Genomic DNA, 26,561 nt, shown 5'->3' with positions numbered 1-26,561 from the left:
ATCTATTTGCAACTGGACCCTTTCAGGCAGCATCTGCTGACATTTGCCATGCTAATTAGGGAGCTGTTCACCACTGCATCAAGGAGGTCATTGCTGTATTCAGGAGGGCTGCGCAATTCATCTCCTTGCCAATGAAAGTAGACAACGAGAAAACTATCCAGATCTACAGACAATCAAGGTTCCCACAGGTGCAGGAGGGAATTGACAGAACATGTGCATTCAAAGCCTCATGTTACAACCCCTTGAATTTATGAACAAGAAAGGCTTTTGTACTATTAATGTCCAGTTAGTGTGCAGTGCCAATCAGCTTATCCTGCACGCCAATACCAGATACCTAGGAAGCTTCCATGACGCTTTCATGATGCAACAATTCATTATTCCAGCCTTCATTACTTGGAACAATGTATCAGAATGGTTGATTGGTGAGCAGACTATTCCCTGCAGTCATGGTTTATGACTCCAGTCAGGCTTCCACAAATAGAGGAAGACAAGAAATACAATGAGGTCCCTGCCACTATAACAAGTGTCATAGAACAGACTATAGGAATTCTTAAGTCCCATTTTAGGTGCCTCAACAAATCTGCTAGAGCCCTGAAAGCCTCCAGAATCTAGCTTGCTGCAAACTACATGATACCACAATGAAAAAAGAATTGCTGCTTCTGGAAGCTGAAGGTAACTATGAAGAAGGGGTAGAGGGAACCCCCTCCCCACAGCATGAGGAGGGTGCACAGGAAGAAGTGGACGTGGGACTAAAGGTTGACTCATGAAGATAAATCACTTCACAGCTGCCCATTCTCCCCCTCCCCCCCCACGGCAAGATATGAGCGTGGCTGAGAGATAGAGCTGCAAGCTTGTAGTCCTCATTCTGGGCCACATGCTTTTTATTAGTGAGGTACCACATCTGTAGTGGAGCCTCTCAATTTCTGCTTTTGTGTGTTTGTAAACAAACAAAAAATGCTGTGCACTTTTTTATGAACACAGTGAATGCACCCTCCAATTTGACAAGTTACAGTTCAAATTTCAGTAAATTTTGCATTGTGGAAGTGTGAAATAACAGGAAGCCTCAAATTTGTAATTCATAGTTAAAACTTTGGAAGTATTTTAATTTAAAATCTATTGTATTTTAAATTTGGTGTTGCATGTGTTGTTTTTGTCAATTGCTTTGTGACCTACTAATGGGAGTATTTTCTTTTGTTTTTCAGGAAACAGTAGAATATGCCTTCCTTATAATTTTTACAATTGAAACATTTTTGAAGATTATAGCATATGGACTACTGTTACATCCCAATGCTTATGTAAGAAATGGATGGAACTTGATGGACTTTGTAATTGTAATCGTGGGGTAAGTCTCACTTTTATTGCCACACAATATAACTAACCATTATAACTTCTTTGGAGGTTATTTAAATGATCTGCATTGCGATTCAGGAAATTATGAAATGCAAGGTGGGTGGTTTATTACCATAGAAACCACATAATCTGGATATTGCTTATAATTTGAATATCCTGTGGTTGGTTACATGTCTTCATGTGTTGTTGCAGCATCAGAGAGAAATGTATTGCTGTTCTAGTGTTTTTATTGTCTTTGGGGCCATATAGTGCAGAGTAACCTCTTGAACTTTTGGTATTGTAGTTGATATCACTTATAATATAATTTATCATTATTAAAACATGTAAGGCTGTATTTTCCAGTTGCATGGTTGATGGCGCAGGACTAGAATGAGTGATCAGGGGCCAGAAAATCTAGTGTAGACCCATATAACCAGATTTGCACCACATTTGTGCCAAGCATGATTTTTCAGCCAGCCTTTGAGACTAAAATAGAAGACAGCTTTATTTAGTTATGATATATTTAAATTAAGCATAATGCGATTTTTCATTCATTTAGGATAGGGCCATGCTGGATGCTTCTTAAAATCATCTGGAGTCGGTCTAAGAGATCCTCCATAAATTATGGGCCATAATTTGCGATCCCCACGGGTGCGCACGTGCCCATAGGGGCCGGGCTGCGCAAGTTCTGGGTTTAGGCATGCGAAGCGTATGCGCGATAATCCGGAACTTGCAATCTGTCAAGAATTCTCTTGACAGATATCCGCATCCCCGGGAAAAGGGTCTCCGCGGTCAGAGAGTTGCGCTATTTGCCCAACTTCTGCCCAGCAAATGCCCTTGAAATTCTTACGCCTGGTAAAAGCAGGCGTAAGGCGTGCTTTTACCAGCATAAGAGTTTTAAAAATTAGAAAAATAAAATATTATCACTCATTTATACTTCAAAAACTCTGTCCAATAAGGTAAGTTTATTTTTAGCCCCGTTAAAACATATTAAAAAATGTTTTCAAAAAATTACATTTTTGTTTAAAATTAAATAACATTTTAAATATGTAATTAAAAAAAATTATTTCATGTGTTTGTGTATTTTTTAAGTGATCCACATTCATACTTATGGGGATTCCGTTTGTACAGAACTCCCATAAGTATGAATGGGGATTCCCTTTTATTGTTTGGGCCGGCCCACGTGATCCCAGGGGTGCTTGCGAACCATCTGCCCCCCTGGGTTACGTGGGCCTCTACCCGTGCGTACCCAGAGAGGCCCAGGAGTGCAAGTCTCCGTACCTCCCGGATCGCCAGGTAAATTCGTAGATTTTTTTTTACAGGTCGGAGGCATCTGCCCGTGGGAAGCCTCCGACCGTAAATTTTGGGCCAACATTTTCCAGTCCTGGTGCTAAAGCAGACTGCATGGTTGTGAGTGTAAAGCTCACTGACTTTCCATCAGGCTGAACTCCCAGGATTTTCCAGGGTCATTCCTTTTGAATTTATGACACATTCCCAGACCATTTTACGCCTGGTGCTGGGGCTTGCCGAGGGGGTGAAGGCGGGAGTTGAGAAATTGTACATTTCAGCAGCACTGATTGCAGCTAAAATCTAAGAAATAGGACGGGGGGTGGGGGGGGGTGTTAAAAAAGAAACCTTTACAAAAGCTGCAAATATTTTAATATTTTAAATGTACAATGACAAATAGGAAATTCACCATAGTCCGATGACATAAAAGCAGAAGTGTGGTGTATTAGGACGGAGGCGCAGGACCAAAATGAGCGTTCAAGGGCCAGAAAATCCTTTCCAAAGGCTGTATGGGGCAAAAAAGTGACTGAAAAAATAAATCTGGAGGCAGAAAATGGAATCTAGGGTCACATTATGGAGCAGTGCTACACCTGAATCTCCTGTTTGCTAGCTGGTGAAATGTGATAAATCCATGTAGTGAGACAAGTACTCGAAGAGGCGAGGTATTAGGATTAATAAGAGTACTTTATTAAATGACTGCGAAACAACCAGGCAGGCTTGCATCCAGGCATTGCACCTTTGCTGACCTTGACAGGAAAGAAACCTCTGACCTTGACAGGAAGCAAACCTCTGACCTTAACAGCAGCATTGGTTACAGCACCACCTGGTGGATAACCTTAATCATAACATCCCAGATTACTATATCCCTCCCCCCTTAAGATTTCAGTATGAATTTCTTAACAAACAACCATTCCTGAGGGTCACATAAGGAGTCTCCATTCATCATGTTCCATACTTGACGAATCTAACAGTTCAGTATCAATCTCTCTGGTGGCTTGCGAGGCTTTTGTGAACGCCTAACAGTAAAGTCCCTGATTGTTTGTGGTGAAGCTACCAGCTGCTCCTGAGCAGTGCTCAGAGTATCTGACTCTGCAACGATGGTTTCCTCTTGACGAATAGGTTCCTGTGGAATTGTCTCTGTCCCTGGTGGTGGCACCACAGATGCACTTGGATAACTGGGGACAACCCTGTCTTCAGTCATTGCATCTGGAACCTTCATTTCAATTTCCCCTTGTCTGGGAAGTATCTGATCTACATGTCTGCGTACTACCCTACCATCTCCCAACATGACCTTGTATGATACTGAACCTGTCATTGAGTCGATGAAGCCAGGAATCCACTTTGGTCCATAACTGAAATTCCTGGTAAGGACTGCATCTCTTTCTCCAAAACTTCGGCTCTTTGTTCTTTTGTCATGGTTCTCTTTTTGTTTGTTTTGTCTGTTTTCCATTTTCCTTTTTAGGTCTGGGTGGACAAGGTCAAGAGTGGAGCGTAGTCTACGACCTAATAACATCTCAGCCGGAGAGAGTCCTGTGGTGGATTGAGGTGTTATTCTGTAGCTGAACAGAACCCATGACACTTTGGCTGCTAAACTCCCTTCTGCACTTTTTTTCATCATCTCCTTAAATGTTTGTACGTCTCTCTCCGCAAGTCCATTCGAGGACGGATGATATGGAGCCGAGGTCACCTGCACTATGCCATTTTTTCTCAAGAACTCTTTTGTCTCTGTACTCACAAAACAAGTGGCATTGTCACTCACCACGATCTCCGGTAGCCCTTGATTACTGAAGCTCCGATGCAGGCAGTCTATAGTAGTAGTGGCGGAAGCAGAATTTACAGGATAAACATCCATCCATTTGGAATGTGCATCAATGATTATGAGGAACATCTTCCCCATGAATGGATCCACATAATCTAAGTGCAATCTTCTCCATGGTTTATCCGGACACTCCCAGGGGTGGAGAGGAGCCGCTGCTGGTGCCTTCCGGTGTTCCTGACAAGTGCTGCATGTCTTGACTAGATTTTCTATCTCCTCATCTAGCTTTGGCCATCACAAGTAACTCCTAGCCAAGGCTTTCATACGCAAGACCCCAGGATGACACTGATGTAGTTACTCTAGGATAGACTGTCGTGCTGGCTGTGGAATAATCACTCGTGCTCCCCACAACACGCAACCATCCTGCACGCTCAGCTCTGTTTTCCTGACACTGTAGGGTGTGAAGTCAGCCCCGTCCGGATGCTGTGGCCATCCCCTCACCACATATTCTCGAACTTTAGACAGTACTTGATCTTTACCTGTCCATGTTCTTACTTGCTCTGCAGTCACAAGTGCTATGTCAGTGTCCTCCAACATCAAAACTCTGTCCTCTGGAGCTGCACGGATAGGTGTGCCTGGCAGTGGAAGACGGCTCAAGGCATCTGCGTTCCCATGGTACTTGCCCGCCTTGTAGACGATGACATACTCATGCCCTCAACGTCACTGCCCACCTCTGGATCCGGGGTGACACCATCTGTGGAACTGCTTTCATTTCATTGAAAAGAGAGAGAAGAGGTTTATGATCGGTGCATATGGTGAACTTCCTGCCATATATGTACTTGTGGAACCTCTGTAACCCAAACATTACTGCTAACCCCTCTTTGTCTAACTGGGAATAGTTTTCTTCCGCTGGTGTTAGAGTTCGGGACATAAACCCTATTGGTCTTTCAGTTCCATCTTCCATGCAGTGTGAAAGAACTGCCCCCACCCCATAAGGTAAAGCGTCACAAGAGAGAATGATATCTTTCTCGGCATTGTAGTGAACCAGCACATCCGACGACAGCATCAGTTTCTTGGACTGTTCAAATGAAACCCCCTGCTCCTCTCCCCACTGCCACTGTGTCTCCTTGCGCAGTAGTTTGTGAAGAGGTGCTTACACAGTTGACAAGTTTGGTAAAAACCTGTTATAATAGTTCAGTAGTCCCAGGTAAGCTTTTAACTCAGCCACATTTGTAGGAGCAGGGGCATCCTGCAGTGCTTGTACCTTCTCCTTGAGTGGATGGAGCCCGGTGGCGTCCACTCTGTATCCCAGGAACACTGCCTCATTCCCCAGGAAAGTGCACTTACTCCTCTTGAGCCGGAACCCTGCCCTCTCCAATCTCTGTAGTACCTCTCTCAGAGTGCTCAGATGCTCCTGGTCAGTTCTTCCCGTCACCAGAATATCATCCAGATAGATGGAAACATGTGGAATCCCTTGCAGTACACCTTTGATTGTCCAATTGTCCTCTGGAAGATAGCTGGACTAGATGAGACACCAAACGGTAAGCAGTTATATGTAAACAAGCCCTTGTGTGTATTTATGGTGACATACTTCTTTGATTCGTCATCCAGTGTAATCTGCAAGTAGGCATGACTCATATCCAACTTTGTGAATTTCTTTCCTCCAGCCAAGTTTGCAAAGAGATCCTCTGTTTTGGGAATCAGATACTGCTCTAGTTTGGACACCCGATTGACTGTCAATTTATAGTCTCCACAGAGTCTTACCGAATTGTCCGGTTTTAAAACAGGTACTATGGGAGCTGCCCAGTCCGAACATTTCACTGGCTCCAGTATGTTCTCTCTGAATAGACGGTCAAGCTCAGCCTCTACCTTTGGCTTCATGGCATAAGGCACAGGTCGTTGTTTAAAAAACCTTGGCGGTGCCTCCTTGTATACATAAATCTTAGCTGGGGGGCCATTAAATGTGGCAAGTTCCTCCTTGAACACATTCTCATGTTCACTCAACACTTCTTGCAAAGTCAACTGTTTGCCCGCATCTATTTGATGTACTGCTCCCCAGTCTAATTTAAATTCTTTTATCCAGCCCCGACCTAACAGGTTTGGTCCGGTACCCGATACTATAACTACAGGTAGCTGTTCCACTGTGTCCCTGTGTTGCACAGTTACCTTAGCTGTACCTAATGTCGCTACTCGTTCACCTGTATATGTTTTAAGATGCAGGGAGCAAGGCTTTAACTCTGGAACTTTTGCACGGTTCCACAATTTTGAGTACTCTGCCTTGTTCATTATGGTCACGCTGCACCCTGTATCCACTTCAAAGTTCACCTTAGAGTCATTTACTGTCAGTTGCAATGTGATAGGAGCCACTTTTGGAATGTTCTCTAACATGCTATACATTATGAACATGTCCTCTTCTTCCTCAGCTTCTCCGCTGATGTGGTGTGCTCCATGTTTTTTCACTTCTCTCCCTTGGTTTTGCTGTCCTCCCCCTTTTGGTTTGGATTCCTCCACAGGTGATTTCACCCTGCATGCTCGTTTTATGTGTCCTTGTTTCCCACACTTGTAGCACTTTTCCTCCAGAAACCAGCATTCACTCGCCAAGTGATCGCCCTTGCATCTATAACATGCCTTCACATGCTCACGTTGTGATTTCTGACGCATGTTCAACTTGTGCACAACAACCTGACCTGCAACTTGCGTAGCATTAGCCCTGTCTGAACCCTGTATTTCTTTTACATCTCGGTTCGCTGTCTTTATGGCTTGAGCAAGTTCCAATGCTTTTTCATAAGTAAGCCCAGTCTCGGATAATAATCTGCGCTGCATTCGGTCATCCATTATTCCACAAACTAGCCTATCTCTCAGCATTTCCTTCAGGTTGTTCCCATAATTGCAATCTTGTGCTAATTTACGCAACACTGCTACATAGTCCATTACACTCTCTTCCCCTTTCCTGTTCCTTGAATTAAACTTGAACCGCTGTACAATCTCACTAGGCTTAGGGTTGAAATGTTGTTTTAGCAAGGCCACTAACTGAACAAATGATTTGTCTCCAGGCTTTTCAGGACTGAGCAGATTCTTCATCAAACTGTAGGTTTGGCTTCCCACTGAACTAAGCAGAATGGCTTTCCTTTTTCCGGCATCATTTATTTCATTTGCTTCAAAAAAATAACCCAACACTTCACAGTATTCCTCCCAGGTTTGTGCTTGACTATCAAAAGCGGAAACCGTTCCTACCGTGGCAGCCATGCTCTCTTCCAGCTGGTAGCTAACCGTAGCTCGTAATTTTGTTGTTAAAACGTCCTGGCAGACTTTTCTTCTTTATTCAGGGTCCTTTAGTTATCTTCGTTGCCAAATGTGATAAATCCATGTAGCGAGACAAGGACTCGAAGAGGCGAGGTATTAGGATTAATAAGAGTACTTTATTAAACGACTGCGAAACAACCAGGCAGGCTTGCATCCAGGCATTGCACCTTTGCTGACCTTGACAGGAAGCAAACCTCTGACCTTAGCAGCAGCATTGGCTACAGCACCACCTGGTGGATAACCTTAATCATAACATCCCAGATTACTATATGAAATGAAAGTGCTACTGTGTGGATGCGAGGACAGTTTCCATGTCTGGCACGAGAGGGTAACATCCCTGGGGACAGCAGAGCATCATGCCTTCTGGGAGATGGTGGTCAAGCTCAACACTATTTATCCTATTTGCATGACTTGGCAACAGATGCAAAAGAAAATGGAATATGTTAAGGAAGTAGCCATGGGAAGCCAACCCAATAGGTAGATGGTATCAGGTAGATGACCCCTGTATGCATGTTAAAAAAGCTGCAACTTACAAGTGAAAACCTTGGCACCGTGACATAGAGTCATAGGGCTCGAATTTCCCTGGGCCGTGGAGGCAGGAATGGAGGCATGTGGGGAGTTAAAATTGCAGAATCGGGGGGCACGAACCCTTCCCACCCTGAACCCGCCTCCATGCCCATTTCCCAGGAGGCGGGTACCCGACCTGTGCTGGGAGCCGCCTCTCTGAGGCGGGAAGGGGATTAGTGCCAATTAACTGCCTGTTAACAGGTAGTTAACAGGCAGTTTTTGGCCTAATCCCTATTTTTAGCACTGAAGTGTGGGCTTCCCGATGGCTCCAAACCATGCCAAGTTAGCGAGGTGGACCGTAGGGCTGAAGGGCTTGGAGGGTTCGAAATGTCCGGTGTTCAGGTGAGTGATGGGTGCATGAGTGCAGAGGTAAGTGTGTTTGGTGTGTGTAAAGTGTTTAAATAAGTTTTACTTACCTTTACTTACTAATGCAGGCTTCCTTCCTTCAGGTCTCGGGAGTCCCTCATCTCACCGGCACAGAAAGCAGAATGGCCGTTAGCTGTCAAAAGTTGCAGCCTCTGCTTTCTGTTCTGGAGACATTTCTAACTGAGTCTGTGGAGAAGGACTCAAGTTAGAAGTGAGATTGTCAGTGTTTGACAGCTTCACAGAGCTGTCAAACGCTGTTATTTCATCTGTCAAAAGCTCTTGACAGATGAAATGTCAATCCCTGACGTCACCTGTAACTGGGTGTCCCTTAATTGGCCTGCTGAGCCCGCTGGACGGGCTCAACAAGGTTAATCAAGGGAAAATCACGTGGGTTGGCCACAAATCGATGGAGGCGGGACTACAACCCATAAAGTGGGAGTCCCACCTCCATCACGCCCCCATTGACAAAATCCAGCCCATACTCATAGAGTTATAATGGCAGAGAAGGAGGCCATTCGGCCCATCGAGTTCATGCCGGCTCTCTAGGGCAATCCAGTCAGTCCCATTCCCCCGCTCCCTCTTCCAAATGCTCCATACATTAAATCATTGTAAAGCAACTTGATTTGATGCATGATGCATGGTCACTTATTGCCATCCAGGATTGGTTGCAGGCTAGGCACAGGTCTGTCACTGTGTATGTACTTGTTTAGCTTACAGAACCTCAAGAATACTTCTGTGTTTGCTTGACAAGATGGCACATAATATAAGGGAACAGACACAAATTGGAGAATGGGGTTGGAGATCATAATCCTTCTGAGGTGACTACCTGGATATTATTATTTTATATATAGGATTACAGATGAAATAGTGGAAGGTGAAATCATAGGCATCCCTCAAGCTCAGGGCTATTGCCATCAATGGAAAGCCCATTTCTGCCCATCTGAAATGCCAGCCCCTCAGTAAATGGCGCAACGGCAGATGGCACAGTAGCTGGCAACAGAGGAAAGAAAACAATTGATTGACAGGGTAGATGCTGAGAGGTTGTTTCCCCTGGCTGGAATGTCTAGAACTAGGGGGCACAGTCTCAGGATAAGGGATAGGCCATTTAAGACTGAGATGAGGAGGAATTTCTTCACTCAGAGGGTTGTGAATCTTTGGAATTCTCTGCCCCAGAGGACTGTGCCTGCTGAATCTTTGAGTATATTCAAGGCTGAGATAGATAATTTTTTGGACTCTAGGGGAAACAAGGGATATGGAGATTGGGCGGGAAAGTGGAGTTGAGGTCGATGATCAGCCATGATCTTATTGAATGACGGAGCAGGCTTGAGGGGCCATATGGCCTACTCCAGCTCTTATTTATTATGTTCTTATGTTCTTAATAAGGTTTTAACATCAACAGTAACTGAATAACCTTTAAATTTACTTCTCCTACCTTCATTGTAGTGCCGAGTAGCCTTAGATGCCAGCTTGATACTGGTGAGATTAAAACGCAGGGTAAACAAGATGGAAATGAAGGGAAATGGGATGTATGATGTTACCATGTCATGACCACTTTATTTACTTCTGCTGTTAACCTGTAAATGCTGAGACAAAATCAGATGCCATAAAGGATCCCAGCCCCATTTCCCACCCACATCAATACCAGAAGACAAGGCAGGAAATCTAGATTTTTATTTCTGACTGTGAAATCAATTACCATTAGAAGCAGGCGATATTTGCAGCACAGTTTTAAATACTTAACAATCCATTCAAAAACAAATAATTCTTTTAAAACTTTAGAAATACGTTTTAAATTTTAAAAAAACAATATTTTAAACAATTGATTTGTTGCTTTTGGAAAATGTTAGTTTAGCAATATTAAAACTTTCTGTATAAAAAATAATGGCCCTGAATTTGCAGTTGGAGGCCTACCAGAAGAATATGCCTTCAAACCGGAAAAAAAAATCCAAACGTACCTGGTGTCTCCAGCGCTTCGGACTGTTCGGGCTCAATTTTACCAGCCCTGAGGAGGCGGGTTTGGAGGCGGGTCAGCTGGTATAATGGCTAAAAATGGCGGCGGGTTCTGATCCCGCCGTCAACCCGCCTCCGTGCAACTTTTCCAAAGGCGGGCTTGCAGACTCCCGTTCGGTCCCGCCGCCAAGCGGCGGGCTAGGCCCTTAAGGTAGTTAACTGGTTGTTAACTGCCTGTGTAATCCTATTTTACCTGCCCCTTTAAATTTTACCACATTTTCAGCATGTTCTACGACATTCCCAAACCATGCCAGCTAATTGTGTCGGGTTCACAAGTGGCTGGCTTCCTGAAAGTTGCAGCTCCAGCATAAAAATGGAGCTCTCAACAAGGATCAGTTGCAGTTGTTTTTTCAGGTCTTGGAAAACTTTTTGCAGGTCTACTGATCGTGGAAGTGCTAAAGCTGAGAGCCATCTCCACTGTCACCTCCTTGGAAAACCCTCTCCCCACATTGACTGACCGCTTCCTCAATGGAGATATCTACCAGCAGCATGGGAACCATTTATTTCCTTTCATCCTGGTCCTCAGATTCGGAGGACGAGCAACCGCGGCAGCAGCAGAACCACGCATGTCAGCAGCAGCAACAGCAGGAGCACCACCCTCCTGCTCAGCCACCTGATAGTGCACGGGGCAAAAGGCATCAGCGCAGGGCTGCACCTCGCTGCAGGAGATACCCCCAACACAGGGTTCACAGGCCGAGGATGACCTTCCTCAGCATGACTGAGCAGCAGTGCCAAAGGAGGCTGAGGGCAGGATTTTCATTGGGCCGTGGAGTCGGGATTGGAGGCGTGGGGGGAGGGGTTAAAATCCCGAAATCAGGGGTCCCGACCCCATCCTGCACCCAAACCCGCCTCCATGCCAGTTTCAAAGGAGGCGGGCACCCGGCCTGCACTGGGACCCGCCTACCCGAGGCGGGAAGGGATTAGTGCCAATTATCTGCCTGTTAACAGGTAATTAACAGGCAGTTTTTAGCCTAATCCCTATTTTTAAGGTTGAAGTGTGGGATTCCCGACGGCTCCAAACCACAGCAAGTTAGAGGAGTCGGGCCGTCGGGTTGAAGGACTTGGAGGGGTCGAGATGTCGGTGTTCAGGTGAGTGATGTGTGCATGAGTGCAAAGGTAAGTGTGTTTGGTGTGTCTAAAGTGATTAAAGAAGTTTAAATGACCTTTTCTTACCTTTTCAGCCTTCCTTCCTTTAGGTCTTGGGAGTCCCTCACCTCAGCAAAGAAAGCAGAATGGCTGCAAACTGTCAAGTGACAGCCTGCAGCTTTCTGTGCAGGAGAGATTTCTAACTTAGTCTGTGGAGAAGGACTCAGGTTAGAAGTAAGACTGTCAGTGTTTGACAGCTTCAAACAGCTTTCAAACACTGATATTTCATCTGTCGAAACCTCTTGACAGATGAAATTTCAGTCTGTGATGTCACCTGTTGCCGGGTGGCCCTTAATTGGCCTGCTGAGCCCGCTGGGCGGGCTCAACAAGGTCAATCAAGTTAAAATCGCGTGGATTGGCCACATCTCGATGGAGGCGGGACTACAACCCCGAAAGTTGTATTCCCGCCTCCTACCCGACTCCTGAATGAAAATCCTGCCCTGAGTCTTTCGTGAGAGGTAGTCGGTGACATCTGCGCAATGCTTCACCAACACCTGGAGCCCAGAGGAGCGGGTGGACACACCTTACCAGTGGCTGTCAAAGTCACCACCGCCCTCAATTTTTTTGCTTCAGGGTCCTTCCAGGGATCATCAGCAGACATCATCGGCATCTCCCAGTTGGCCACACACACTTGCATCACACAGGTAACTGCAAAGACGCACAATTACATACACTTCTCCACGGATCAAGCAAGTATAACCGCACGTGCGGTTGGCTTTGCAAATATGGCAGGCTTGCCAAGGGTGCAGGGCGTCGTAGACTGTACACATATGGCCCTTAGGGCACCCATCACAACCCAGCTGTTTTTTTCAACCGCAAGGGCTTCCACTCCCTCAACATGCAGCTGGTGTGTAACCACAGGAAGGACATTTTGCATGTTTGAGTGAAGTACCCTGGCAGTTGTCATAACTCGTTCATCCTGCGCCAGTCTAGTGTGCCTACGCTCTTCAATCCGCCAAACCAACTTTCCGGGTGGCTACTTGAAGACAAGGGCTATCCCCTGAAGACGTGGCTGATGACACCATTGAGGAGGCCATCCAATGAAGCTGAGGAGCGCTACAATGCCAGCCACATTTCCACCAGATCCATTATCGAGCAAACCATCAGCTTGCTGAAGATGCGATTCAGATGCCTTGATAGATCAGGTGGGGCCCTACAGTATTCAGCAGCCAGGGTCTCCAGAATTGTTGTGGTCTGCTGTGCACTGCACAACATTGCACAGCATCGTGGCTTGTAGTTGCCTGAGGAACAAGTGGCTTAGCGCATAGCCTCCTTAGATGAGGAGGAGGAGAGCCTTGCGGAGGTGGATGCGCCAGTTCCAGCAGCACACGAGCAGATTGCTGCCCGTGATGCAAAGGATGCACTAATCTTTGCCATCAATTCTGTTTAATCCATTCACAAAAGGATGACAATGTCAAATATTAAAGAAAACAAAAGACAACAGAACAGAACACCCAAGTGACTACCCTTGTGACTAATTGTGCTTTATCTTCCTCTTATGCGTGCTTCTACATGGCGCCTCCCCTGTGGCTTCAGCAGATGTGGACGCTCCTTGTTCACTTTCATGCTGCTCCTGCTTCGACACCTTTGGCGGACGTCCTCTGGGTTTGCGAGCCTGTGAGGGCTCGGCAACAGTCTGCCCCTCCTGCGTCTTTGCAGGGTCTGAGACGCCCATCTCAGTTGGGCGAGGACTCTGCTGGGGCACTGACCGAGGGCTACTCAGTGGCATGGGAGTGTGAGCGCTTGGAGAGGAGCCCCCACTTCCTTGTTGCCTGCCACCAACATCCCTCTCATGGGTCAGCCCCACTTCAGTGCTAGCAAGTGGCTTGACAGCACCTTGCTGCACCTCACGGGGGCCATGAGGACCCGTATCTGCACTGGTAGTCCTACTGAAAAGGACTTCCATGAAGCCCTGGTTTCTCTGCTCAATAGCTGCCCATCGCTCCTCCAGAGATGTCAGTCTATTCTGAACATTCACCATGATTTCCTGACTCTGGTGACTTATTTCAAGGCCGTAGCCAGCCTTTCCACGGAGGTTGCCATCCTTTCCGTGGTGGTGCGTTCATGTGCCATTGCCTCCACAAAGGCACTGCTCATGTTAGAGATGGACTCCTCCATCCTCTCCACACTCACAGTAACCCTGGAGACAAAACCTGCCAGAGACTCCTGCATTTGTTCCTGGAGTTCCAGCACCGCTCTCTTTCTGGATGGTACTGGAGGCAAAGGGTCCACATGCAGCTGAGCAGAGCTGGGAGCGCCCTGTGGCCTCCGACGAGGACTCTCCACTGCTGTCCCTGTCTCCACCATCTGCTGATGCTCACTTGTGAGCTGTGATACCCCAGGTGACAACGCTACTCTATCTCCCAAAGGTCCCACCAAGGTGTGCGTTTCTGCACTGGTGCTGGGTGCGCTTAATTCTGCTGACGCTGCGACCTCAGAGGTTGCAGGTTCCTCTGAGGAGTCTTCTGGCTTCGGCTCATCCTCCTGGACAGTGGGGAAGGGGGGCTGTCGATGGTCCTTTGGGGGAGTAAAGGCATGAATTAGATATGTGATATTAACATAGCATGCACATGGACTTGTGCAGATGATCATAAGTCAATCTGTATGAGCATCAGAAGCCATATCAGTCAGTCATGCAATGTAAATGAGAGAGATGCAAAACTATTCTGTCACCAGCTTGCTCTGGTGCGCCCGTCTGTCCGTCCCCCACTTCCAGATCCTCCTCGGCTCCAACGATCTCTAGGGCCGCCTCCTCAGCACTGGTGAGATGGGCTGTTGAGGGCGGCCCATCTCCTGTCTTCGCCCTTTCCCTCTTATTGTGGGTTCTCTTTTCCTGCAATGAGGGACACAAGTGGAGTTTGAGTGAGAATGATGGAGTTGAGTGTAGAGAATCCATAACATAGATGCTTAGAAGGAGACAAAGATGGAGTGAGGTCCCAATACCAAGGGCCCTCCCTGTGTGTTGTTAGTTGTTGTCATTACATAACAGTGATAGGGAGTGTGAGGGCAGCAGAGTCGAATAGTGAAGTGATTGTGTACATAGAGAGAGAGGGTTGGATAAGGGTAAAGTGGGATGTGTAGGAATAGGTTGACAATGCTGAGTGATGGTGCTGAGAGGAGATGGGGAGCAGAATGAGGGTAAAGGTGATGGTATACTCACTTTTCCTGTGCGGACAAGGTCATTGAACCTCTTTCGGCACTGCAGCCAGGTTCTGCTGCACAGTGATCTGGAACTTACCTCCTGTGCCAGTTGCAGCCACACAACTTTGGTCTGCTGGGGAGATTTTTTCCTCCCAGAGGAAGGAAAGAGCACCTCCTTTTGCGCTATGGCTCCCTCCACCAGAACATGAAGGCAGGCATCATCGAAGCGAGGTGAGGCCTTGGGCCTTGAGCTAGACATTTCAGGAGTATCAAACAATTCGCAAAGTATTCACTCTGGAAGTACAGAGGTAGAAAACGAACCAAGGCTGCTTGGAGCCCTTAAAAGCAGCTGGATAAATGACGTCAGCAGAGGCGAGTTTCAGACCCAAAAGACTAATTGGGCCAGGGGAGCGCACACGCAGGGAATCAATTGCCCAATTAGGGCAAAATCGCAAATTTATCCCGCCTGACAGCGGTGGGAACCGCACCCAACCCGCCTCTGTTAGTAAAATCGCGGCCTTCGAGTCCTGGGCCTGCAGGCGTACGCCTGTGAAAAGTCCCAGGGGTGCATGCGGTTCGGAAGCGTCCCTGGGATCACATGGGCCTGGTCAACCAATCAAAAAGGGGGATTGCCAAATAAATAAGAATTCACACCACTTAAATAAAAATAAATGTTCCCAAGTTCAAAATTAATTAAAAGACCCTTTAATTATTTAAAATTAAAATTAAATTTTTTGAAAAATAAATTTAAACATTTTAAAATGGGGCAAAATTTACCTAAACTAATTTTAAGTGTACGTGTATGTTTTAATCATTAAAAAAAAATTATTTTAACATTTATTTTAATCCTTACGCTGGTAAAAGAAGGCCGTACGCCTGCTTTTATCAGGCAGAAGGGTTTCGTGGGCATCCACTGGGCAGTAGTTGGGCAAATAGCCCGACTCTGCCTCAGCGAAAGTGTTTTTGCAACGGATGCGAAGGATCTGTCAATGTGAAACTTGACAGATCACAAGTTCCGGGTTTTCACCCATGCGCAGCGCATGCGGAAACCCGGAACTTGCGGGGCCAGTCTGAGGACTTACGACGGCGTACACACAGAGTACACTGTCATCGGCCCCTCAAAATCAGGGCCATTATATTCAATTTTTAAAAGTATCTAATATCCCAAATATATTATATTTTATAAAATGGCTTTAACTATGTGAAAATGTTATTACTAAATCATTTCTACAATTATAATAGATGCTGCATATTTAGTTACATAGGGCTAAATTTTGCTGGCGCTTAGAGTGTGGCTTTGGATGTGGGTCCGCTGTGAAAATAGCAAAGATTGACAGCGGGTAGGAAACCCGCTGTCAACCCGCCTCAGTGCGAGTCTCCCAGGTGTCAGGTCTGTCAACGGAGAACTGACCCGACACCAAGCGGCGGGGGAGACAGTTTAGATCATTAGCTTGTTAACAGCAAATTTAATGCTATTTTGAGCCTACCTTGTAATTTTACGTGCTCCCCCACGGGTTACCCGCTGCTCGGGGAACACGCCAGCTCACCCTGGCGTGAGTTAAGTCTGTTTTGATTTATCTGATAACCTGACAGCTGCAGAAGTGGTATAAAGGATACCATGTTGCAAATGCAGTAACCAACAGTTTCAGAGCTCAGAAACTGTTGGTTACTGCATTTGTAAGACATATAGAGATTTCTTTAGCTTGCAAGTGTTTAGAGTCAACTGTATATCCAGTGGCACCTCATTGGAACAACCTCTCTCACCATTGACAGATCGCTTCTGTCATCTCAACTGCAGCTGCCATCTATTCCAGCAACATCGGCGCCCTTGAAAAAATCTCACCTTCGTCCTCTGAATCCTTCCACGATCAGCCCCAACACCAACATCACCAGGCACACCAACATCACCAACAACAACACCAACCTTCTCTGCCATCACCTGATGCTGCACAGGACACAGGGCACCAGCAGCCGACCACATTGCTGCCTGGGAGGCCAGCGATGGCATCACCATGGCCAGATTTACTTCACTTGACGGTGTTAACCCTGGCTGCCACATGATCCGCCAGGTTGACACCATCCCACACCAGTACCATAAAGTATCCCTATAATGTCCAAGCCAGTCCATGCACACTCATCACTATAGTGGGGGGTGGGGAGTTATGTCTCAACATTCACTGTAACTCAGTAAGACACTTCCAAAGGTACGCACAGATCTGTCCAATAGGTGAAGTGTTGAAAATATAGATTTCATTGTATGACAACACATTAACAGAAACTTCACATGAACATTGGCTAAACCTCTCAAGTGCCTACCCTGTGTGTTGTTAGTTGGTATGCTTGCAGTAGGATGAGGGTGAGTGTGAGGGGTGGCTAGTGAGATGGGAAGTGATAATGTAGATAGAGAGGGATGGGTGGAGGTGCAAGGTAAGGTGGTGTGAATAAGGATGTGCAGGAGTAGGGTAGGGAAGGCAGAGTGATGGGGATGTGATGAGTGGCACAGCAGGGTGAGTTTGAGTGTGGCTTTGCAGTAACATTTCGTGATCTACTGAGATCATTGAAAGGTTGGCGCCACTGCAGCCAGGGACTCCTGACGACATCCTGCTTGTGTCCTCCTGTGCAATGTGCAACCAGACTGCGTTGATCTCCTGGGGAGGACTCTTCCGCCCATGGGAAGGGAAGAGAATCTCCCTGCATTCTGTGACTCCCTCCATAAGAATATGGAGGGAGTCATGGGAGAGCCTGGGTGCAGACGTGCACCTTTGTGCAGTGCTTGTCAGTGTTTGCAGCACCTCAATGCTGCAGAACACTGACAGCACAACTGTCAAAATCAATGTGGCCGTGGTCCCTTTAAGTAAACCGGTTGATGACCCGTCATCAAATGATATCATCAGACCCACTTCCTGTTAATTGGCCAGGAACCCCGCAGGGCGGGCTTAACAAGGCCAATCTACAGAAAATCATTTTCAGAGAGCGGCTGCAGACCCGAGTGGGACTAGAACCCGCCAACCAGCTCTCCTGCCGCCATCACACCGCTGCAGGGAAAAACCTGCCCATAGTATTTAGAAAACTTCGACATTAAAGCAATTCTGCACTCCCCAAAGGAAGCTGTGCTTGCAGGGAGCTCCGATTCTCTGATTCGAGCACTGTGTAAGCCCAGCTTCCCACTAGTAACATGGAAGTATCCTATTATTCCAGTATATGTACCAATTTAACAATATTATGTTGAATTGCATCGAATTTTACAGCACAGAAACAGGCCGTTCGGCCCAGTTTTGCTATGCCAGTTTTATGCTGCACACAAGTCTCCTCCCACCTTATTTCATCCCACTCCATCAACATACTGTATTCTTTTATTCCTTTCTTCCTCATGGACTTATCTAGCTTCCCCGTAAATGCATCCGTGCTATTCGCCTCAACTACTCTATGTGGCATTCTCACGACTCTCTGAGTAAAGAAGTTTCTCCTGAATCCTTTGTTGGATTTTTTAGTGACCACCTTATATTCATGGGCCCTAGTTTTGGTCTCCGCACAAGTGGAAACATCTACTCTACATCTACCCTATCAAACCCCTTCATAATTTTAATGACCTCTATCAGATCGCCTCTCATTCTCTTTTCTAGAGAAAAGAGCCCCAACCTGTTCAGTCTTTCCTGATAGTTATAACCTCTCAGTTCTGGTATAATCCTTGTAAATCTTTTTTATATGTGACTTCCTTTGTATCCAGAATGTACTTAGCATTGAGTAATTCCAGATTCCCAACATGCTGAATTCAGCAACTAGTAACAAAGTTATGCCAGGTACAAAAATAACTATTCAGTGATAACCAAAGGATTCTGGCCCAGTTCTCAGAGTGAGGTTGGGATACAAGAGCCTTTCCACTAATTCTTGAAACTTCAACATTATTTTAACTACACAGCAGTCCAATAATTTTATTTGAACAAAAAATACCTTCCGTTTTTAAATATTCATTTTTTTTCTGTGACACTGACACTTGGGATATGGTTCCACAGATGGCAACAGCCCTCCAGTACCTAACACAAGTGGCCAATCTTAATGTATAAAACATGGAGAGGGCGAAATTGGACATTGTTGCACCCATTCATTGGGCAAAAAAATCAACGTTGGGGGACGAATTTCGGGTCTTCCTGGCTGCACAATGGGCTGGCTTGGTATGGAGCTCGCCGAAAATTCGAAAGCTCTGACTGGCATCCGCAGATTGTCAGTTTCATGCAAATGAGGCTCAATTTTGCTTAAGCTTAGGCCGACGTTTTCATTCATGAGTTGGAAATGTGCTACCCATTTCACGGCAGAAACCAGCACAAGTTGAATTTCTCTCCAAGTTGTAATAGTTCTAATAGTTCAGTGCTATGACCTTTCTTGGTCTTTTAGACATTGTACTACTAGAAAAATTCTAACCCAGAATACTACCAAAAAGAGAGAGGAAAGCAGAGACCTAAAGTTATAGCAGTGAATGACAGACACACATAGAATCATACAGCATGGAAGGAGCCCATTCGGCCCATTGTGTCCGTGCTGGCCTGTAGCTGGACCATAAGATTTGAGACAAGCTAACTAGATAAAAGCAGAAATAATGTTGAGACTTTATCCAAACAGATTGAAAACAGTTTAAAGAATGAAATGAGCAGTATAGAAAAAAATTAAATAAAAGCAACTCAAAACAATGGATGTAGAACAAATCACATATGCAAAATGTCAAGGACATCACAGGGCCAATCAGAAAAACAGCTTGTATAAAAAACAAATTAGGGATGGAGAGAGTGTGAGAGTTTTGCTACTAGTTCATCGAGTTTCGCATCATAAAATTAACTGGCTCACCCCATAACATGCCGATCGCAGGCCTTGGACCAGTGCCATTTTTGACTTAATTGGCTATGAAGCGCTTTGGGACATCCTGATGTTGTGAAAGGTGCTATTTAAATTTGAATTCTGTCTTTCTATTCTTTCTTTGTGGTTTACAATAATGTAAAGCTGAAATTTGTCTCAATATTGCTATAATTTCAGACAAAAGAATTTGAATAACTGTTGAATGCTGACTGTGATAGCTTTGGGGCAGCATGTGTGATGGCTGTTTTTAGCTATTCTTAGTGAGAGAGAATTGTCTGATAAATTTAAAAAAACGAATCTGTCGTCAATTGTGGAGAAATGCCTTGTAAAGTCTAGAAAATATTTTCAGAGAACAGATTGAACACATCAATGAGCATAATGCAAAAATGACAGCAAAGAAATATGGAACATGAAAATTATCAGCAGTAAAGTCAGTTACAGAGGGTGCTTGCATCAATATTCATGTGGTTCAGTGCATATATAGGTCAGCTTATAAATTTAGTACATTTCACGCATATATTTCCTTGCTCATGAGTTACTGTTAGAAGAATTGTTCTATTGAGTTTAAAATGATATTGTACTGTAAACTGTATACCTTACTGTCGTGAAAATGGCCATATTTTACCTGTGTTAATGACGCACTGATAAAGTTATGACTTTATGTTTGTACTCAATGTTGTCCATTTATTGGTTTCTTTAAAGGCCTGAAAAATACTATGGTTGAACTCAGCATTTGGTTATTTCAGCCAGGGTTATATAATTTTACAATAACAGTTTATGAATTCATCAATCCTCATTAGAAACACTGAACTAGATTTACAAAATGTATCCAAAAAATTGCCATGGAAACTATTGCTTGTATTACGGATTGGCTGCAGAAAACTGTAATTGTGCCATTTTCAGTGTAATTACAAGTGAATTAGAACTATCACATCCTTCCAAAAATAATCTATTTAGCTCTTTTCCTGTGAAGCTGGCTAGCTCTAGCTTTCTGCAATTTTGTCTAAATGTGATCACATCTGGCACTGTAAATGACTGCAAATGTCTGTGTGTAGTGAAACTGGCCATAAATGTCTGTCCATAACTGCAGGAACCAGCCACAAACATCCCAACAGCATGGTCCATAATTGGCAGAAAATGTTAAAGCGACCTGCTCTGAAACCAGCCACAAATACTGACTGTACGATCTTTTTTTATTTTTTTCAAAAGAAAGTGGGAAAAATAAAAAAATAAAAAGGAGAAATAACATAGGAACAGGAGTAGGCCATTTTGCCTCTTGAGCCTGTTCTGCCATTCAATTAGATCATCGCTGATCTGTGACTTAACTTCATATACCTGCCTTTGCCCCATATCCCTTAATACCTTTGGGTAACAAAAATCTATCAATCTCAGATTTAAAATTAACAATTGACCTAGCATCAATTGCCGTTTGCGGAAGAGAGTTCCAAACTTCTACCACCCTTTAGTGTGCAAGCTAACTCCTTTAGGTTGCATGAACGTGAAATGGAGGTGGTTTAACACGGTTAACTGAGACTTCGAACGTTTCTCTCTCAGACTTACTTTGGAAAATTGCACTCGTCAAGCTGATGAATGGCACCATTAAGTAAGCAGATCATTATTTTGTCTTTATTGGTTAGGCAGGACTGTTGTAAATCTCCAGTTCTAAATTCCCCTCTGCATCTCCTGATTTCGCTACCCATAGAATTCCCTACTCATTTTCCTTCCCTTCTCTTCTAATGTACTGAATTAGTTGGTATTTTGATTGAAAACTAGATGCAACCTACATGAAGTGCCAGTTTGGCTCAGCTGGGAGCACTGTCATCTGAATCAGCAGATTGAGTTATCTGAATCAGCAGATTGAGTTCAAGCTCAATTTCAATACTTGGGCACATAATCTCGGCTAACACTTGTGCAGTACCAAAGGAGTGCTCCATTGTCGGGTGCGGTAAATGTGAGGTATTACATTTTGGTAGGAAGAATAGGGAGGTCACTTATTACTTGGAGGGTGCGAGACTAGGTGGGGTAGACGAACATATGGGATCTCAGAGTACAAATACACAAATCACTAAAAGTTGTGATGAAGGGATATCTACTAGTCCTAGCCCCTTTAGGACTACCCCGGATCAGGCGTATTTCTCAGACGTTCACTTTCAACTAAAGTTTGAGGTAGCCGAATTCTAAAGATGCTTAACTGGGACTAAAGGTCCGGGCTATCTCTCCCTAAAGGAAAGGAACAACCCGAGAATGTTACCATCCTCCAGATAGCACTTTTAATAAGTTTAGCTAGACTGTAACATCCTGGATATTATGAGGGTCCGGAAAACTCCCCCAGAATTCTGTAACTCTTCACCAAAGAGTGTACAGAGATTGAGTTTGCGAGTTTTTGATACAGAAGACTTATGTGAGACAATTCTAAAAATATATAGAGATTTATTAAAAGAACCGACATGCAATTTACAGTTGGTGAATCAGGCAATCGCAACTTTAACAGTTCTAAAAAGAGAAAAAATACTATCTTTTTAACAGAGAATCTTACTTTTAAATCTTAACTTTGCTACAGTATTACAGTTCTTAAAGGTTTCTATACAGGATATCCATCAATATCAAATACCTTTGATCCCCGAGGTACAAAGGGTGGTAGTCTACAGAGCCGCCTCTGTAGCCGAGAATCGCTTTGCCTGTTTAAAGTGAGTCTGATATCCCATTTGAAACTTCAATATTTATACCCTTTTCCAGTGGTATTTCCTTTAAAGTTTCTGCTGATGCAAGTTAATTATCCCTATTCATCTTTCTGCTGACCACCGCAATTCTTACTGCTACATCAGCCAGAATCTTGTCTCATTTCCAAGTGTTCTAGGGTCACCATATAGAACGGTGTGAAAGGCAGTTGTTCCTTATTTTATGTCATCTTTACGAGGGCAGATGTTCCTTATCTTATGTGCCATCTTTACGAAGTTTAAATTAGAACACCTTATCTAGGGTGAACCATTGTTTTTGTTCCCAAAAGTCAGCCTGTCGAAGCCATGCACCTTCTGTTTCAATAAGGTTATTTATTCAGGGTCACCAACTGTCTTATCTCAATAGCCAGAATTCTTTCATATCTATTTCATCGTTAGGTTTCTAAATTTCCAAACCCAGTTTGTCATGTTTTAATACGGCCAGAATTCTTTCATAAGATAGTGTATTTTTCTGAATAGGCTTATTCCTTCACAGTGACACAGTTAGCAAGGCCATAAAAAAGCAAACCAAGCACTAGGGTTTGTTTCTAGAGGTATCGAATTGAAAAGTAGGGAAGTTATGCTAAACCTGTATCGAACCTTGGTTAGATCACACTTAGAGTACTGTGTACAGTTCTGGTCGCCATATTATAAAAAGGAGATAGAGGCACTGGAGAGGACATAGAGAAGATTTACAAGATGATACCAGAAATGCAAGGGTATACATATCAGGAAAGGATGAACAGGCTGGGACTCTTTTTTTCTTGGAAAAAAGAAGGCTGAGGGATGACCTAATAGAGGTCTAAAATTATGAAAGGTTTTGATAGAGTGGATACAGAGAGAATGTTTCCACTTGTGGGGAAGAGCATAACTAGAGGCCATCAATATAAGATAGACACCCTGAAATCCAATAGGAATTCAGAAGAAACTTCTTTACCCAAAGAGTGGTGAGAATGTGGAACTCACTACCACAGGGAGTGGTTGAAGTGAAAAGTATAGATGCATTTAAGGGGAGTCTAGACAAGCATATGAGGGAGAAGGGAATGGAGGGTTATGCTGATAGATTTAGATGAGGGAAAAAGGGAGGAGGCTCGAGTGGAATATAAACACCAGTACGGACTGGTTGGGCTGAATGGCCTGTTTCTGTGCTGTATATCCTATGTAATCCTTTGTGTGTAGAAGAATTTCCTAACTTCACTCCTGAAAGGTCTGGCTCTACTTTTTAGACTAGACTCCACAACCAGCAGAAATAGTTTCTTTCTATGTACCATATCAGTTCTGCTAAGTATCTTGAAAACTTTGATCAAATCACCCATTAACCTTCTAAATTCCATGGAATACAACCTTAGTGATGTCCTAGCCTGGTTCAGATGGAGCCCATCTCAACGGTACAGCTCCTTCCTGTCCCAATACTTGTGCCAATGTCCCATGAAATGGAACCCCTCTTTCCCACACCACTCCTTCAGCCATGTGTTCAACTCCCTAATCTGCTTATCCCTATGCCAATTTACACGTGGCTCGGGGTAATAATCCAGGGATTATAACCGTTGAGGTCCTGTTCTTTAATTTAGTTCACGTTCCTGGTATTCTCCAAACAGGACCTCTTGCCTACTCTTTCCTATGTTGTTGGTCCCAACATGGACCATAACGACTGGATCCTCTCCCTCCCTCTCCAATATGGTTCAAGATGTCCCTCACCCTAGCACCAGGTAGGCAACTTACCATGTGGATCTCTGGACCCTGCTTATAAAGGATGCTATCCGTCCCCCTAATTATTGAATCCCCTACAACTACCACATTATGCTTCCCCCCTCCTCCTCCTCCCCCCTTTGGACAGCCTCCTGCTCCAAGATGGCATGGTCAGCAGTCTGGCTATCCTTCTGACAATCTTTATCCTTATGTCAGCCAGTGGCTCAGTTGGTAGCCTCGCCTCTGAGTCAGAAGGTTGTGGGTTCAAGTCCAACTACAGAGACTTGAGCATAAAAATCTCGGCTGACACTCCAGTGCAGTGCTGAGGGAGTGCTGCACTGTCGGAGATGCCGTCTTTCAGATGAGACGTTAAACCGAGGCTCCGTCTGCTCTCTCAGGTGGGCGTAAAAGATCCCATAGCACTATTTTGAAAAAGAACAGGGGAGTTATCCCCGGTGTTGTAGCCAATATTTATCCCTCAATCAACATCACTAAAACAGATTATCTGGTCATTATCACATTGTTGTTTGTGGGAGCTTGCTGTGCACAAATTGGCTGCCGCGTTTCCTACATTACAACAGTGACTGCACTTCAAAAAGTGGCTGTAAAGCACTTTGGGACATCTGGTGGTCATGAAAGGCGCTATATAAATGCAAGTCTTTCTTTTTTTCTTTCTTTATCCTCACAGATAACAAGTACATTTTGCCTGTTGGATAGGATCTGTTTCTGTGGATCCTCATTCTCTGTCTCACCTGGGTTCCCCTTACTCTGTATACTATCGGTCACACCAATCCCATGCTGATCCTGCATCTCTCTACGAGGTGTGACCGAGGTCTGGAGCAAACTGTTCAGATACTCCTTTCCCCCGCTTATGTGTCGGAGTGTCTCCAACTTGCACTCCAGCTCAATGATTCTGAGCTGGAGAGATTCAAGATGGAGACATCTACTGCAGACATGTTCGCTCGGGACAGCCTTGCTGGCTGCAAACTCCCACATATTGCAGTCCAGTCACACAACCTGCTCTGCTATATCTTAGTCTAGATTATTTATATCTACTCTTTAATCTGTTGTAAGTTTTTTTTTACAAACTAACTTGCACAAAGCACTAAAACACTGGACACGATTTTAAATACTTACTGCCTCAAGCTTACAAGAACCACTACAAGTATTGGAGGTAAAAAGCAGCACCTTCTTCCCCTTGAGCACCAAATTCCCACTCTCTCCATATTCCCAACTTTTACACTCTGTTTACGATGCATTCCATTTATGACAACTCTGTGTGACTACTCTGATCCTGCACCTCTCTACAAGGTGTGATCGAGCTCTGAAGCAAACTGACTCATAAAAACAGAAACCCTACAAAAATGGACAATAACATAATAATACACAAAGGACAGGAACTAACATATTAGCTAAAATAAAGACTTGAAATACAAAAACAAAAAAATAGATAAGTGAAAAGCAATAAATACATATGGAACATTTGTTAAGCATATTCATTTGTCTTGTTTTTAAAAATTGTCTTTTGTGTTCTGTTTTTTTCATAACTTTTGTATTTCCTGTATTTAACGGGCCTGAAACTTTCATGACGTCATTGCACTGCTGGAAGTGGGATGGGTGGGACTTCCATCTGCAGTCGGGTGGTCGTGCTGACACTGCTTAAGGGTCAAAAAGCTTCCATGTAGAGAGGTACGTAAGCTGTCTGAATCCAGCCTGCATCACCTCAGATATGCTGGGGAGGCAAAACATTGGAAAAGAGGAGGGAGTTAGGCCCCAAATGGATGTAAATGTTTCCCATATTGGGGAGAGATTGGGAAATAGCTTGAGAAGAGGTGGAGACCTGGTGCAACCGCAGGATATAAAATCTGCTTAAAGGGGTCGTGGCAGCACTGGAGGAAGCAGGCAATATCAAGGATGCCAACAAGGGACAAAAGGAGAGCAGCCAACATTAGGAATTCTGGCCTGGATGTCCTCCTAATGGAGATACAGATCAGGAAGTATGAGCTGTTTAGGTTGGAGGTCAGGATCTGACAGTGGGAAGCAGAGGCACTGCAGAAATCAGCCGCTGACGTGTGAGCGTGAAAACTCAGATCTCTGGGGTCCTGCTCTAAAAAGAAGGATGCTGGATGAGCATCACACTCACATGGATTCAATGAGGATCATCTCAAGGGCTTGAGATAGATGGTAGGGGTTATGGCAGATGGGTGTAAATGGATGTAAATGTAAATGCCATCTTCAATGCCAATGGCCCAGAAATTCGTGTCGGGGGCTTCCCGCGGGTGCAAGCCCCCGACCTACACTTACATTGCGCGCCGACAGTTGAGGCCTGGGCCTGCGTGGATTTCCTGCCTGTGGCCCGGTCCAGCTCCCAGCGCGCTGTGCTTGCGTGATCCAGCGGCGTA

The 26,561-nt window shown here is 44.8% G+C and overlaps 1 protein-coding gene across 3 annotated transcripts in view; it reads left to right on the top strand.

The window, feature by feature from the left end:
- cacna1db (calcium channel, voltage-dependent, L type, alpha 1D subunit, b) overlaps positions 1–26,561 on the top strand; it is a 792,002-nt gene that overhangs the window by 329,303 nt on the left and 436,138 nt on the right. For all 3 annotated transcript variants that reach the window (XM_086001660.1, XM_086001658.1, XM_086001657.1), the window contains exon 4: positions 1,203–1,342. In XM_086001660.1, coding sequence (XP_085857786.1) covers positions 1,203–1,342 — 140 coding nt within the window. The remainder of the gene's footprint in view (positions 1–1,202; positions 1,343–26,561) is intronic.

Source organism: Somniosus microcephalus, chromosome 11 (assembly GCF_052327205.1).
Source record: "Somniosus microcephalus isolate GS21.2 chromosome 11, FLI_Smic_1.0, whole genome shotgun sequence".
Lineage (NCBI taxonomy): Eukaryota > Metazoa > Chordata > Chondrichthyes > Squaliformes > Somniosidae > Somniosus > Somniosus microcephalus.
This window is presented reverse-complemented; position numbering and strand designations above follow the sequence as displayed.